At 40.9% G+C, this 16530-nt stretch overlaps 1 protein-coding gene across 4 annotated transcripts in view; it reads right to left on the reverse strand.

Moving 5' to 3' along the window:
- The window catches only part of LOC26535090 (lachesin), a 286736-nt gene that overhangs the window by 18771 nt on the left and 251435 nt on the right, over positions 1–16530 (reverse strand). For all 4 annotated transcript variants that reach the window (XM_039377312.1, XM_039377314.1, XM_039377310.1 and 1 more), the window contains one exon: positions 13758–14021. In XM_039377312.1, the coding sequence (XP_039233246.1) occupies positions 13758–14021 (264 nt within the window). The remainder of the gene's footprint in view (positions 1–13757; positions 14022–16530) is intronic.

A 16530-nucleotide genomic window follows, 5' to 3' on the forward strand; every position in this document is an offset into this window, starting at 1 on the left:
TTTTTTTCTGCGCTCCGAATTTATTTTTGTTTTGCTAAATCCAGCGGTGGAATTTAACAAATTCTTTAATAATTCAATTTCGTAATCCGTACTAGTTAAAGTTCCGTTCGCTTCGCGAGTGAATCTTTTGTGATAAGTGCATTATTTTAATAAATTAATTCAATCTGTTCTCTTTCTGTCTTTGCGTTTTGTTTACTCTCTCTTTCGTGCGTTGTCCGTTGTGCTGTTTGGTGTTGTTTTTGTACTTAACTGCACGGTGTACAGGCTCTGGCGCTGTCGGCACAGGCAATGGTTGCGCTCGAAATGGCGAACAATTTCCAACCACTACTTTAATCTCTTTTTTATTATTCGGAGCATTACAAGAATCGGTTAACCAGGCTTCTACACAATTTTTGTGAAAGACATGCTTGCACGCTAAATGATAACAAGGATTGGTGTTATCTATAACCGTTGAGCAGAGGGCGCAATTATTCTCCATATTACCTTCCGAAGAAGTTCTGGGAGGCGTATTCACTACTGGCATTGCTGGTTATCTTAATTTTTTTTCCTTTAGATTTTTATCCTGAATTTGACATTTGATGGCAACTTAATAAAATGGAGGTAATTGTATTAGCCTGCCGTATCTATAACTGCGTTGAGGACTGGATTATTAAAAGTCTAATTTCCCGATTGAAATGAGTGCGTTGACTAACTTCTACAGGTTTCTGTTCGGCAAATGGACATGTGGAAACCACACTCTACCAGCTGAGCGATCATTAAGTATTGATATTCGATCAGAGTCAAATCATCAATATTCTTTAAGTGCTCGTCTCTTTCGCTTGCAAATAAGCGACTGGTACCCTGCACAAACTTCTACCACTGAACAAAAGAGCATTGATAGTTAGGGACACAAGATTTCCGAATAGCTGATGTTTTGCTAAATTCATGGGTTGGTGTACACTTCAGGTTTCTCGGTTTGATATCCGCGTCCGAATAGCGACGTCGTAGGCCTTATTAATGGTCGCACTTCACCCTCTGAAATGCGATAGAAAGATCACGCCGATCTAACTACTTCCACACTTCAGTATCCTTGGGATATCCCATAAATGACAATAAATTGGATTAGGAAATCTATACCACTGAACGTTGTAATCGTACCGTGGCCTGCCCCACGTTGGGCGCCAAAAGTTATGTAATGTTTGACTTAAGCATGAGAAGCCGAGGGGTATAACAGTACCCAAACACTGGTGATTCGTGCTCTCACTCTTCTACTCGATTATGAATAATGGGGAGCGGAATCCTCTGGTGCCTTAGCTCTTTCGGCGATGGGGTGGGTCGGATTGCCTTTCATAACGGTCCACACATACTTTAATTGTTAGGATTCCTACGGAAACTATAAGTTACTAGGCTTGTACATTCCATACTAAAAGAAGAAAACTGAAAAAAATAAAACGGAACTCGCCAAGTGAAAAGAAGAAAAATGTTAAAGACGACAGCAAGACTAAACGGTAGCAAGGTCTTTGGTGGAATCTGAACCTCGCTTTCTCTACCCAACCCGACCATAATCTTCACGATAGCATCTTCGAAAATTCCCTAAAGAGACTTCCGATTTTATTTAAGCTGCCATGTCAACTCAGGGTAATTACAGGTTTAGCAATTCATAATTTTTTTTAAGTTCATATAATAAATTTATTTACAAAAGAGGCTGGATGGCCGAACGAATAAGATGTGGTAATAGTATTCATTTATGCAACTTTATTGAGCGCTTTCTCAAAACAAATTAAGAAAACTAAAAAAAATCTCCTTCATTTACTTATATTACTATCAAAATTTTCATTCATTACATTTTGCTAAGATCTAAAATTATTTCATTTAATTCATTTTGTAATGTCTTATCTTAAAATTTATGGTTAAATGTTGGGGTTTCTATCAAACGAATTATGAATAAGGTTAGAAATATTTTTGAATAAGAATGCTAGGCCATATGGGGTCGCGTTATGGAAAAATAAAAATAAAAAAAATGTCCTTTCGTAACGGGCTCTCTAGTATTTCAATTTCGTTTAATTTCAAGGTTTGGATATATAACTTTTTGTTTTCTTTTCAGTCACCCCCTAATCTTTATATTCATTTGAAATGTTCTTGAAAGAATGTAGGTAGTTGTTCTACTGCGCACCAATGTATACATATATAGATAGGTCGGAGTGTCCAATCAGTGCTTAATCAAAGGGTAAGGCTTCGGGACGTTGGCGTAGCTCCCAGAAGGACAATTGCTTCAATTATCCGTAGCCAGGGGTTGTCCTACGCAATATAATAACGCTAGTTGGTGGTCAGGAATCCCTCCGACCGGCCAGTATTTGCAGAGGCCCGGTGGCCAGATGAAAACTTGATACTGCCAACAGAGCGGGTTTTAGTTGGGGCACTAGTGCAAGTCGGCGACATACCTATTCTCTTGGGAGAATTCCCTCCGAGGGGGTTATGCGAATCACGTGGTTGGGGCTCCAAGGCGAGGCAACCACCGCGAAGAACCCAGTTATCACTTAAAATTTTGGGGCAGTTTCGTTTTTCCCTCCAGTATGTGATCAGATCACGTCACCGATCAGACGACGCTAGTAAGTAGTGGCGCTTAATCTTTAACTCTTTTAAGAGGACTTGCACAATGATTTAGCAGGAATATTTTTCTAGTTACGAAAAGAGCCGCGTGGGCATTTATATACCACCAAATTCCAATAATTATAGCTGTGCTTCTATTGGAAAGTTGGAAGTCGCTCTCAGTGTTGGGCAACGTTTTCGGACATGTTAATCGATTATTAGTCTGATTGACTCCCTAGAGTCAAGTTCTCGGTTGTAAGTGGCCAACATTGCATTTATAATTTTTACTATTTGCAAATTCTTTTCGCTTACCATGCCGACCATTACACCACCCGATAATATTTCTTCGTTAGATGCAATATTAGCGGGAATTAGCTTCGAATGTCCTTTGCATGATACGTTCCTACCTCTTTTCCTTGTAAACTTTCAAGCTGGTAATAACAATTTCCTAGTTTCTTCTTGATTCGGGACTTTACAAATTGTGGGCCTAATTTCGAGTTAAAATTCTGCGCGAATTTGCTTTGGGTAAAATTTCGACGGAATACTTCCTGTCCTTCCTTAAAGGAAATGGGTTTCGCGCGTAGGTTATATTGTCGCACATTGCGATCATAGGCACGACGAATATTGGCCTGAATGTCTTTTCGAATGATGGCTAAATTGTCAGATCGGGAAATCGGTGTTATCGGTTCTTCCAATAGGGATACATTTTTTAGCAGTTTATAATCAGATCCATGGGTAATCATATCTAATCAATATAACGCACGGTATGGTGAACATCCTAACGATTGATGCAACGCTGATCTTAACGAACTTGAGAACTAGTGATGTTTCTGTCCCACTCGGTTTGGTTGGTTTTTAAGTAAGTGCGGATGGCAGCTAAAAGAGAACGATTTACTCTTTCGGCCGCATTACTTTGTGGTGAGTATAATGCGGTATAGACGTGGTTTACTCCTAATTCCGTAAGAAAGGCATTGAATTTCACAGCTTTAAATTGGACTCCATTGTCGCTCACGATGGTTTCGGGAACACCTACACTATGAAAGACCTGTTTTAAAAGGAAATCTATGATTGCCGTTGAGGTAAATCTTTTTAGGGGTTGTAACCAAGGATATTTGCTAAAGTGGTCTAATACTATAAGCAATCCAACATGACCTTGCTTACTACGGGGATAGGGTCCGAGCAAGTCCATATATAGCCGTTGAAATGGTCGGTACGATGGACAATGCTCACCCATGGGTCGACGTAACGTATCATTTGGGGCTTTTCCTTACATGCGTCACTGGATCGAATGTAATCTCTAACATCTTTTGCTGACCCGGGCCAAAATAGATTCCGGCGTAGCCTTGCGATGGTCTTCTGCATTCCGGCATGGGAGGACGTAAGACTATCGTGTGCCTGTCGAAGCACTTTCGGTCTTAACGTTTCGGGAACCCAGAGTTTCCAGGACTGTTTGTCGTGAAACTCATTTTGGTCAGCGTGTTCTGTACGAATGTACAAAAATGTATCTACTATTTTAATGTCGGGAAATTTTTCTTCGCTATTCGTAAATTTAGTTTTTAGTGTAAGTGTCCCCGTTAAACGCTTCCGAGCTAATGTCGATTATAGGGGCCATGTCTAATGCATTTATTTCGTTCTCGAATAGTCTAGACAAAGCGTCAGGGACAACATGATCTTTTCCTTTTCGATGCGAGAATGAAAATTTAAACTGTTGCAATCTAAAAATCCACCTAGCCAGTCTTCCTGTTACATTCTGTTGCCTCATGAGCCATAATAAGCTAGAATGATCGGTAACTACTTCAAAGTCCTGCAGTTCTAAGTAGCAGCGAAACTTATCAATGGCTAATACCACTGCTAAACATTCTCGTTCGGTGACGCTATAATTACGTTGTGATCGACTTAATTTTTTTGACATATAGGCAATGGGCTTTTCAGCTTTATCTTCCGCTAGTTGAACCAACACGGCACCGATGCCGAAATCACTGGCGTCACAGTGAAGATAAAACTTCTTCTCAAAGTCTGGGTTTGTTAAAATCGGTGCAGAGGTCAATATGATTTTTAGTCTATCCATCGCTACTTGAGCTTCTGGAGGCCAAGCAAATTTTAACTTTTTAGAAAGCACATCTGTGATTGGACATGTGAGATCCGCGAAATTGGGTATGAACCGACGGTACCAGCCACAAACTCCAAGAAATCCCCTTACTTGTTTCAGATTTTTGGGAGCTGGCCAATTTACTATACACGAGATTTTAGCTGGGTCCGTACAAATACCTCTACTACCAATGACGTAACCCAAATAATTGATGCTTGTTACTCCAAACTGGCTTTTGTCCATGTTAAGAGTAAGATTGGCTTTGCGAAATTCCTCGGCCAATCGAATCAATACTACGGAGTGAGACTCAAAATCTTCGGACACAACGCAAAGATCGTCTAAGTATCCAAAGACACAATAGCGCAGATCTGCTGGAATGATCTGATCCATTAAGCGACACATCGTAGATGGTGCATTACAAAGCCCGAATGGCATAACCTTAAACTGGTATAACGGTCGCCCTGGCACCGTGAATGCAGTTAAAGGTTTTGATTCAGCACTGAGCTGTATTTGCCAATAAGCATCTTTTAAATCGAGCTTAGATATGATGTTAGTTTTGGGCAATCGGGAAAATATTCCGTCAATGCTGGGCAACGGATAAGCATCCTTCTTGGTAGCATCGTTAAGCTTGCGTGCATCCAGGCAAAGTCGAATTTTATTAGGTTTGACGACCAGACGCATTGGAGAACTCCATGGGCTTACAGAAGGCTCAATAACATCCAATCGCAGCATTCGATCAATTTCTGCATACAGTAATTTCTCTACCACGGGACTGACTGGATAGAACCTCTGTTTAACGGGCTTTGCATTTCCGACGTCAATGCAATTTTCAATAAGTGAGGTGCGACCTAATCTCTCTGAAGCTTTTGGAAATAATTGCTTCACTACTTCTAGACCCTGACTTTCAGACGACGTTAAGGGATACATGTTTTCCCCGGCCAACTTATTGTCTTCGATTAGTACGTGTACGGATGATATAATATTTGGAGCAATTTGGAAAGTTCTCCAAAAGTCGTGGTCAAGAATAAGTCTTTGTTTGATGCTGGGAATTATATACAAACGCAGGGGTCTCATAACTTTATTATAGGTTAGTTCGATGTCTAGGAACCCTATTATGGTTTGATTTTCACCACTTGCTGTCTTAGCTCGCGATTTGATAGGTTTAAATTGAGGATGACTTGAAAAACCCTTTTGTGCTAGCTCTTCTCCAAGACAACTAATGTTGGCTCCTGTGTCCAACAGACCAAGTTCTGTATACCCCATGAACGATACTTCAGCATAGCTTCGCAAGTCACTCGACTTGTTAAAGATAGTGGAAATTTGTAATTGTTTATTTCTCCTTAACTCGGCATAAAATGACTTTAATCTAAGTGTGCGCCGATTGCGGTGCGGCTTTATATCCTGAAATAGACGCTTCCTTACTTCAGCATAGTTTTTGACCCGTTCTTCATATGGGCGCAATCGCATCGGAATGCAGTTAGCCATCGTTGGCTTATGTAATGTGGCCTTTTGATTTAAATTTTCGGAGCCATTCGGTTCTTGTTGAATGCTCCCGTATGTCGGTTTTCCGATTGCTTTTGAAGGCAATTTTGACATTGCGGCTTGTAGGTGTTTGGCCTGCCACAGCCGTAGCAAAATACTCGACGATCTGCTAAGCAGTTCTCCCAGATATGACCTATTTCTTCGCTGTTCCAACACTTTAGCTTTTCCGTAGATCTACGTAAAGCAGCAATTTCTGCACCCGTTGGAGAAATTTCTTCTACCTCCGAGCTATGATCTTCTAACGCAAAAACCTGTCGGCGATTTGGACTTGATTTTGTCTTAACTTGTTCTGTCCGGCAACTGATTTCATGGGATAAGTTTTCACTCATTTGAACTAGGCGACGTAAGTGTCCCACCGAATGCACGGGCTGATACAGCAACTTTTGCCTAGTCACGGGTAACAGGTTGTTCTTTAAGATTTCAATAAACTCCTCTTCTTCAATTTTTGTCGATGCCTTATCAATGAAAGAAGCCACTGCCTCATAGAAAGCGGAATAAGGTTCACCGTGTTTTTGCTTTCGTGCTCTTATCAACTCCATGCTCATAAAATCTGATCGATAGTCCTTATATTGTTGACGGAGTGACGCACAAATGTTTGCCCAAACTATTCCATCTACTTGCTTGTGGTATCTCCAATACCAGGATCTAGCTTTACCGGTGAACAATACATGCATGTTCTTACACATACTAGTAAAGTCACTGTCCAAGGTTTCGTCTGTGAGCGCTTTAATTCTATATATAAATTCTTCAACGCCTAACCCGTCAGTGGATCCATCAAAATGTACTCCCCATTATTGCATGATGTCGACTGTCTGCCGAAAACTTATTGAGGACAAACTGAAAGAGGCTTGCTCCCGAGTCATGTCCGGCCCTTGGGAGTCGCTTGGTGGTGGAAGGTTCTGTATGGATAAGGACGATAAAACCCTGGTAATGGTTTGCTCTATCATATCTTGAATTGTATTATAATCCACCGCTTGAGTTCGACGTGAGTCGATGGTTCTGACTGGTCTACCCGAACGGGGCCTACCACGAGGGGGTCTAGCAATACCCTCATGATGCTCGGTACTTAGACTAGCATCCAATACAGAAGACGGAGCACCACTAGTATTCAAAGGAAGTGGTTCCGGTATGTTGGACGGATTAGCTTCTTCTAACTGGGCTAGAGCTCTGGCTAAGTTTCTAGTAGTTACTCCACGCTGAACTGACGCTGTCGGCACAGGCAATGGTTGCGCTCGAAATGGCGAACAATTTCCAACCACTACTTTAATCTCTTTTTTATTATTCGGAGCATTACAAGAATCGGTTAACCAGGCTTCTACACAATTTTTGTGAAAGACATGCTTGCACGCTAAATGATAACAAGGATTGGTGTTATCTATAACCGTTGAGCAGAGGGCGCAATTATTCTCCATATTACCTTCCGAAGAAGTTCTGGGAGGCGTATTCACTACTGGCATTGCTGGTTATCTTAATTTTTTTTCCTTTAGATTTTTATCCTGAATTTGACATTTGATGGCAACTTAATAAAATGGAGGTAATTGTATTAGCCTGCCGTATCTATAACTGCGTTGAGGACTGGATTATTGAAAGTCTAATTTCCCGATTGAAATGAGTGCGTTGACTAACTTTCTACAGGTTTCTGTTCGGCAAATGGAAGCAAGTGCATCCTCACAAGTTCCAGACAACAGATCGTATTTTAACCGACAACTCGCAACTCACAGAGCTATCAGATGTGTTTTAAGGAATTTCCAGCAGTAGCGACATGTGGAAACCACACTCTACCAGCTGAGCGATCATTAAGTATTGATATTCGATCAGAGTCAAATCATCAATATTCTTTAAGTGCTCGTCTCTTTCGCTTGCAAATAAGCGACTGGTACCCTGCACAAACTCCTACCACTGAACAAAAGAGCATTGATAGTTAGGGACACAAGATTTCCGAATAGCTGATGTTTTGCTAAATTCATGGGTTGGTGTACACTTCAGGTTTCTCGGTTTGATATCCGCGTCCGAATAGCAACGTCGTAGGCCTTATTAATGGTCGCACTTCTCCCTCTGAAATGCGATAGAAAGATCACGCCGATCTAACTACTTCCACACTTCAGTATCCTTGGGAAATCCCATAAAGGACAATAAATTGGATTAGGAAATCTATACCACTGAACGTTGTAATCGTACCGTGGCCTGCCCCACGTTGGGCGCCAAAAGTTATGTAATGGTTGACTTAAGCATGAGAAGCCGAGGGGTATAACAGTACCCAAACACTGGTGATTCGTGCTCTCACTCTTCTACTCGATTATGAATAATGGCGAGCGGAATCCTCTGGTGCCTTAGCTCTTTCGGCGATGGGGTGGGTCGGATTGCCTTTCATAACGGTCCACACATACTTTAATTGTTAGGATTCCTACGGAAACTATAAGTTACTAGGCTTGTACATTCCATACTAAAAGAAGAAAACTGAAAAAAATAAAACGGAACTCGCCAAGTGAAAAGAAGAAAAATGTTAAAGACGACAGCAAGACTAAACGGTAGCAAGGTCTTTGGTGGAATCTGAACCTCGCTTTCTCTACCCAACCCGACCATAATCTTCACGATAGCATCTTCGAAAATTCCCTAAAGAGACTTCCGATTTTATTTAAGCTGCCATGTCAACTCAGGGTAATTACAGGTTTAGCAATTCATAATTTTTTTTAAGTTCATATAATAAATTTATTTACAAAAGAGGCTGGATGGCCGAACGAATAAGATGTGGTAATAGTATTCATTTATGCAACTTTATTGAGCGCTTTCTCAAAACAAATTAAGAAAACTAAAAAAAATCTCCTTCATTTACTTATATTACTATCAAAATTTTCATTCATTACATTTTGCTAAGATCTAAAATTATTTCATTTAATTCATTTTGTAATGTCTTATCTTAAAATTTATGGTTAAATGTTGGGGTTTCTATCAAACGAATTATGAATAAGGTTAGAAATATTTTTGAATAAGAATGCTAGGCCATATGGGGTCGCGTTATGGAAAAATAAAAATAAAAAAAATGTCCTTTCGTAACGGGCTCTCTAGTATTTCAATTTCGTTTAATTTCAAGGTTTAGATATATAACTTTTTGTTTTCTTTTCAGTCACCCCCTAATCTTTATATTCATTTGAAATGTTCTTGAAAGAATGTAGGTAGTTGTTCTACTGCGCACCGATGTATACATATATAGATAGGTCGGAGTGTCCAATCAGTGCTTAATCAAAGGGTAAGGCTTCGGGACGTTGGCGTAGCTCCCAGAAAGAGAATTGCTTCAATTATCCGTAGCCGCAATATAATAACGCTAGTTGGTGGTCAGGAATCCCTCCGACCGGCCAGTATTTGCAGAGGCCCGGTGGCCAGATGAAAACTTGATACTGCCAACAGAGCGGGTTTTAGTTGGGGCACTAGTGCAAGTCGGCGACACACCTATTCTCTTGGGAGAATTCCCTCCGAGGAGGTTATGCGAATCACGTGGTTGGGGCTCCAAGGCGAGGCAACCACCGCGAAGAACCCAGTTGTCACTTAAAATTTTGGGGCAGTTTCGTTTTTCCCTCCAGTATGTGATCAGATCACGTCACCGATCAGACTACGCTAGTAAGTAGTGGCGCTTAATCTTTAACTCTATTAAGAGGACTTGCACAATGATTTAGCAGGAATATTTTTCTAGTTACGAAAAGAGCGGGACTGTAGCCGCGTGGGCTACCACCCCATATATATTACCAAATTCCAATAATTATAGCTGTGCTTCTATTGGAAAGTTGGAAGTCGCTCTCAGTGTTGGGCAACGTTTTCGGACATGTTAATCGATGATTAGACTGAGGTTATCGACCACAGCCTAAAAGCATACCCACTGAATGAACTAACACATCCCTAGAGTCAAGTTCTCAGTTGTAAGTGGCCAACATTGCATTCTATTTGCAAATTCTTTTCGCTTACCATGCCGACCATTACAAAGCTAAGATTAAAAATAGAAAAAAAGGGCCCGTGGGAATTAAACTTCCCACAAGTGGCCAGAGTAAGAGTAAGAGGCTTGTGTAGTAAGCTTACTAATATGTATTCTAATAGCCTTTCCTTTGCATCCGATATTATTGTGTTTACAGAGACTAGGTTAAAACCGGAGATACTTAACTCCGAAGTTTTCCCAGGTATGTACACAGTATACAGGCATGATCGTCCCTCCAGGCGGGGAGGGGGAGTCCTAATTGCTGTTAGGTCTACCCTCACGTCAGAGGAGGTACTTTTTGATGAGTTCCGTAACTTAGAATTCTTATGCGTAAAGCTATCATTTTCTGATAGCTATGTTTATATTACGTGCTCGTACATTCCGCCGTCTTCTGAATTTCCTGAATATATTAAGCATTTGTCCGCTATCCAATCCGTTTCAAACAGACTGGCCGATAGGGACCAACTAGTTGTTCTATTCTCCTGCCTATAGCACAGCATGACTTTATTGACGGCTTGCTTGACATATCGTTGTCGCAAGTTAATTATATTCGAAATTCTCTTGGTCGTTTATTGGATCTATGTTTTGTTACAAGTCCTGAAAGTGTGTTTCTGACTAGAGTAGCACCTCTTAGTCAACCAGAAGATCCATACCATCCAACTTTCGAGGTGACAATCGACACAGGTACCGTAATAAAACAGAGGCCAGATAAGTCAACCAAACGAATTCATTGTTTTCGTAAGGCAAACTTTCGGAGGCTAAATCTTTTTATATCAGGCTTTAATTGGTCCGATCTATATTCTTGCAGCATAATGGCCGATGCCATAGATATTTTTTATACTGCAATTAAATCATTTTTCAACTCTTGTGTTCCGATGTACTATCCGTCTACCTCTAACAAACCTCCTTGGTTTAATAAAGAGTTGACACATCTAAGAAATGTTAAGTCCAGACTATATATATAAAATTTAAAAATACCGGTTCTCAATCTATATTTTCCAAATATGTTAAATTTTACCGTGCTTAACGCTCAGTGTTATAAAAATTATTTAAACCGTTGTAAGTTCCAGTTCGCACAGGATCCCAAACAGTTTTATAATTTCGTTAACACTAAGCGCAAAACAACCAGTTACCCTTCCTCGCTATTTTTTTAAAATACTTCGGTAACATCGGATCAGTCAATAGCCGATCTATTTGCCAAGTTTTTTCAAACCACATATTCTACGTTACCTCATTCTGAACGGCCTTACTCTTACGCGGTATCAAAGTCAAATTTAATATTCTGTCCCACTTTAAACGAAAGCTCACTGCTTTATGATCTTCAGCGAGTTAAGCCTGTCTATTCGCCAGGTACCGACGGAATTCCTGGCTGTGTCCTTAGATTCTGTGCGGAAGCCTTGTGCAAGCCTCTACTAAAACTGTTTAACTTATCTCTGGAATCTACACAGTTCCCCCAAATATGGAAGGAGTCCTTTGTGATCCCTCTCCATAAAAAAGGTAGCAAATCGGATCCAAGCAATTACAGAGGAATCTCCAAATTGTCTGCTATCCCTAAGCTTTTTGAAAACGTTATCACTCCTCATTTGCAGCACCTTTGTAGGTCAATTATATCGCCATGTCAGCATGGGTTCATGAAACGCAGATCAACAACTACTAACCTTCTGGAGCTAACCTCCTTCGTAGTACAGGGCTTCAAAAATAATCCTCAAACAGATGTCATTTATACGGATTTTAGTAAAGCATTCGACTCTGTTAATCATTCACTTTTAATAAAAAAACTTGATTTATTAGGTTTCCCTGTTGATCTCCTAAATTGGATTCTAAGTTATCTAAATGGCAGGACGCAACGGGTCCTCTTTAAAAATTCTCTTTCTTGTATTCTCCGAGTCACATCCGGCGTCCCACAAGGGAGCCACCTAGGTCCGCTCCTTTTTACCTTATTTATTAAGGACCTTCCCTTAATAATAAATCATTCGCGTGTACTAATGTACGCTGATGATGTAAAATTATGCTTGCAATATAAGGACACTTCACGCCATTTGGACTTACAATCCGATCTAGATTGCTTTCAAACCTGGTGCCGTGATAACGTATTAAACTTAAATGGCTCTAAGTGTAAAGCTATGACCTTTTATCGTGCCAACTCAATGCACGCAACTTACACTTTAAGTGGGTGCTCTTTGGACAGAATAACTCATGTTGATGATCTTGGTGTTCTTCTGGACCCTAAACTTAAATTTTCAGACCATATTTCGTCTATTGTCAATAAGGCCAAGGGTGTGCTTGGTTTTATAAAACGGTGGTCAAAGGAATTTGATGATCCTTACATGACCTTATTTATTTCTCTACTCCGTCCGAACCTCGAGTATGGATCACCTGTTTGGAGTCCACAATATGAAGTTTACTCGGACCGCATCCAATCGGTTCAAAAGAACTTCTTACTTTTTGCCTTACGGTAATTGGGATGCAAGCCTTAGATTACCTCCCTATTCAAGTAGATTAATGTTAATTAACTTACCCTTCTTAGCTAACCGTAGAACGAGGCTTGGAACAGTCTTTATTTTTAACCTTATAACCTACCTTATAACCTACAGAGTATTATGTTCTGACTATAATGGATTGTATCCTATTATCTCTAATTCTGACTCTCTGCCGTTTTTAAAGCGATCAATACTAACATACTTAACGAATTCTTAGATCTTACTACTATATACATATATTTCCTCGTCCTTTACCGTCTTCTATATCGCGTCTATCTTCCCGCGATTCGAGCCGTACGATACACGGCAGCGCCCCTCGGTCGGTTGGGCGGGAGGTGTGGCCGTGGGGAAAATAAAAATAAAAAATAAATAAATAAAAAAATGAGAAAATATCAAAACATTTTTCAAAATTGTGGGCATGGCAGTTTTGGGCGGTTTGTGGGCGTTAGAGTGGGCGTGGCAGCATGAATCAACAAACTTGCGCGGCGTCTATGTCTCTGGAGTCTACGTGCTTAATCTCAACTTTTTAGCTTTTGTAGTTCCTGAGATCTCGACATAGAAGCAGCCGAAGTTTGTCGATTCATGTTGCCACGCCCACTCTAACGCCCACAAACCGCCCAAAGCTGCCACGCCCACACTTTTGAAAAATGTTTTAAAATTTTTTCATTTTTGTATTAGTCTTGTAATTTTCTCTCTATTTATCAATAAACTTTTTGCCACGCCCACTCTAACGCCCACAAACCCCCCAAAACTGTCACGCCCACACTTTTAAAAAATGTTTTGAAATTTTTTCATTTTTGTATTAGTCTTGTAATTTTCTATCGATTTGCCAAAAAACTTTTTGCCACGCCCCCCCTAACGCCCTCAAACCGCCCAAAGCTGATACGCCCACACTTTTGAAAAATGTTTTGATATTTTTTCATTTTTATATTGGTCTTGTAAATTTCTATCGATTTGCCAAAAAACGTTCTGCCACGCCCACTATAACGCCTACAAACCGCCAAAAACTGTGTTTAAGACTCTCCTTCTCCCTTCCACTAGCTGAGTAACGGGTATCATATAGTCGGGGAACTCGACTATAGCGTTCTCTCTTGTTTTTTAAATTAAAGCATACCTTCTTCTCCGTTTATAATGCTGTTGATGTTGTCGCTATCTAAAACGCCATTAGAATTTTCACTGTTAGTAAACTTTAACATATCAATTCCTTCGTTATGTTCTTCGTTCTCCTGTTGAATTTGATTAGTGATATGGGTTTCTTGAAATCGTAACACTTCGTTTATGCCCTTTTTGTGACTTGCTGGGTGCTTCCGACGCGATTTTCCTGTTGTTTGCATGTGAGGTGTTGGTGTTGTGGTCAACTTGGGCGGCAGCCGTAGCTCTACAAGAATGCAGAATATATAAAGTACAGAATTAAACGATAAAATCTCTTTGATTCCTGTTCTCTAAGTGTTTCGTAACAAAATTAAGTACTATTACTATACCCGTTACTCGTAGAGTAAAAGGGTATATTAGATTCGTTACATAAGGCAGAAGGAATCGTTTCCGACCATATAAAGTATATATATTCTTGATCAGGATCACTAGCCGAGTCGATCTGACCCTGTCCGTCTGTCCGTAGGCACGTCGAGATCTCAGGAACTACAAAAGCTAGAGAGAGATTAAGCATACAGAGACAAAAAATGTTTTGCCACGCCTACTCTAACGCCCACAAATATATTTTATTCTTTTTGTATTAGTCTTTTAAATTTCTATTTATTTGCCAAAAAACTTTTTGCCACGCCCACTCTAACGCCCACAAACCGCCAAAACTGTCCGTGTTGAAGACTCTCCTTCGCACTTCCACTACTTCTGATTTTATTCTCTCTTCAGCTCAACGTATATACTCTCTTTATGATAATGAATTAATATTATTGTTAATGAATTTTATTATATATTCGAATCTGTATACACCGAAACGAACATTAACTGGTGGGGCTTTTGGATAAAATACCGTTATAATTTATAACATAGTATAATATACCTATTTAAAACGATCTATATCAAAGGCAAACCAAATTTTGTAAGAGCTGCAGGATTATCCTTTGATATGTGACTTATTTGGGAGTCATAATCACCTTTTCAACATAAGATCGCGCCAGTTGCTGGCTGTGCCTGAGAAATAATCAGAACTCAGTCGTCAGTCTTAACAACCTCACAAGCTTAGCTGTCACTTTTACAATCGGGATGACTACCTACTTTTGTGTTGTAACGAACTGATTTTCTTGTTTCTGCTCGCTACGAATTGCAACGGCTAGCTCAGAGAGTTTGTTTGTTCGTCCCACCAAATTCATGATTTGTGTGATTGCCCGACCAAGAAGAAGACAGAGTCTCAGATTTAAACCAACTTTATTTAGCGTCACTTGCTGAACAGAATTCGGTGATCCTCTCCGTCGGATGCGCGTCGTTGCTCCTTCGTCGTCCTTCCTTCGTGTGTCTGCGTCGCTTCCGATGGGGAATCCGCACCGGCTCGCCTGGGGCTTAGGATGTTATGGCGACAGGGTGTATCGTCCGAGAGACCAGCTCGCGCTCCTCTCCGAACCACCATTGCCGACCACTGACTCCACCGTCCCTTCCTGCGTATGCCAGGCACTTGTCGCCCTTGCCGACGGATAACCTGCGGGCTCGACCAGGGCTTAGGATGTTATGGGGCAGGGTGTATCGTCCGTGAGTTAAGCTAGCGCTCCTCTCCGAACCACCGTTGCGACCACTGACTCCACCGTCCCTTTTCTGACCACGCTAGGTCCTGGTGTTCGCTCGTCCTTCGCTGATCTGTACTTGCAGAGATCCACTCGGGATGCTCGCTTGACGCACTTGTGTTTTCGCTGCTTCACTGCCACTCGGTATTGACTGACCGCCCGTGTGGCGTACTTTCGCTGACTTCCGTGTACTTCGCGTAACTTTTCCGACCGACTGTGTGGCTGTATGGCCCTTCGCGTACTTCTTCATGACTGTCCCGAGCTGCGCCGGCGCCGTCCCTTATATCGTTTGCGGGAATCCCGTTATTTCCCCTTTTGCACACGGCTCGCTCGGGTACAAGGTCCAAACATGTCCCGTTAGTTCACGGTGCGTCCTCTTTGTGCCTGTCCAAAGTCCGCACCGTTACCGTATAACCTCTACGCCCTTGGCGGGTTTGAGTCCAAGGTCCAGCGCGGTACCGTTATTTCACGGTCTCTCCGCTTTGCCGGGGTCCAAGGTCCATTATTTCCCGTTTGACCTGACCGCCCTTGACTCCTCTCGCATTCCAGCCCTCTTCGCTGTTGCTACGCCGATCTCCTGCACCCGGATTTGTGGGGAGTTTTAAGGCTCCTCACAGTACTTACATTATATGTACAAAGTGGATCGTTGCTGGCCGCGCAATACGATTCCCTATGTCATTGCTGACAGCCGAAATTGTTTCATTGTGTATGACCCCTTATCCATATATCTTTACTAACTACCCTACTCAGGTTTTTACTAAATCAAGGTTAATAATCAAATAACATGACAATTTTAAAAAATGTATATGTTAGGACCAAGCCAATGTTCGTGTATGAAAAAATATCAAAGCATTTTTCAAATTTGTGGGTTTAGCTGTTTTGGGCGTTAGAGTGGGCATGACAAAAAGTATTGTATTAACTATTTTTAGTCACGACCAAAAAATTCTCCTTCGCACTTCCACTATCTGAGTAAAGGGTATAAGATAATGTAACTCGACTATAGCCTTATCTGTTGTGTTCTTTTAAAATCAAAGTCCTTTGTTTTTTTAATGAAAGACATAAAAACATATGATCACGAAATTTTCTATACTACTACAATTAAACTACGTGCCAGATCGACGTTTGATTGTAGGGAATTAAAATCAACGACTC

This window comes from Drosophila yakuba, unplaced genomic scaffold (genome assembly GCF_016746365.2).
Source record: "Drosophila yakuba strain Tai18E2 unplaced genomic scaffold, Prin_Dyak_Tai18E2_2.1 Segkk2_quiver_pilon_scaf, whole genome shotgun sequence".
Classification (NCBI taxonomy): Eukaryota; Metazoa; Arthropoda; class Insecta; order Diptera; family Drosophilidae; genus Drosophila; species Drosophila yakuba.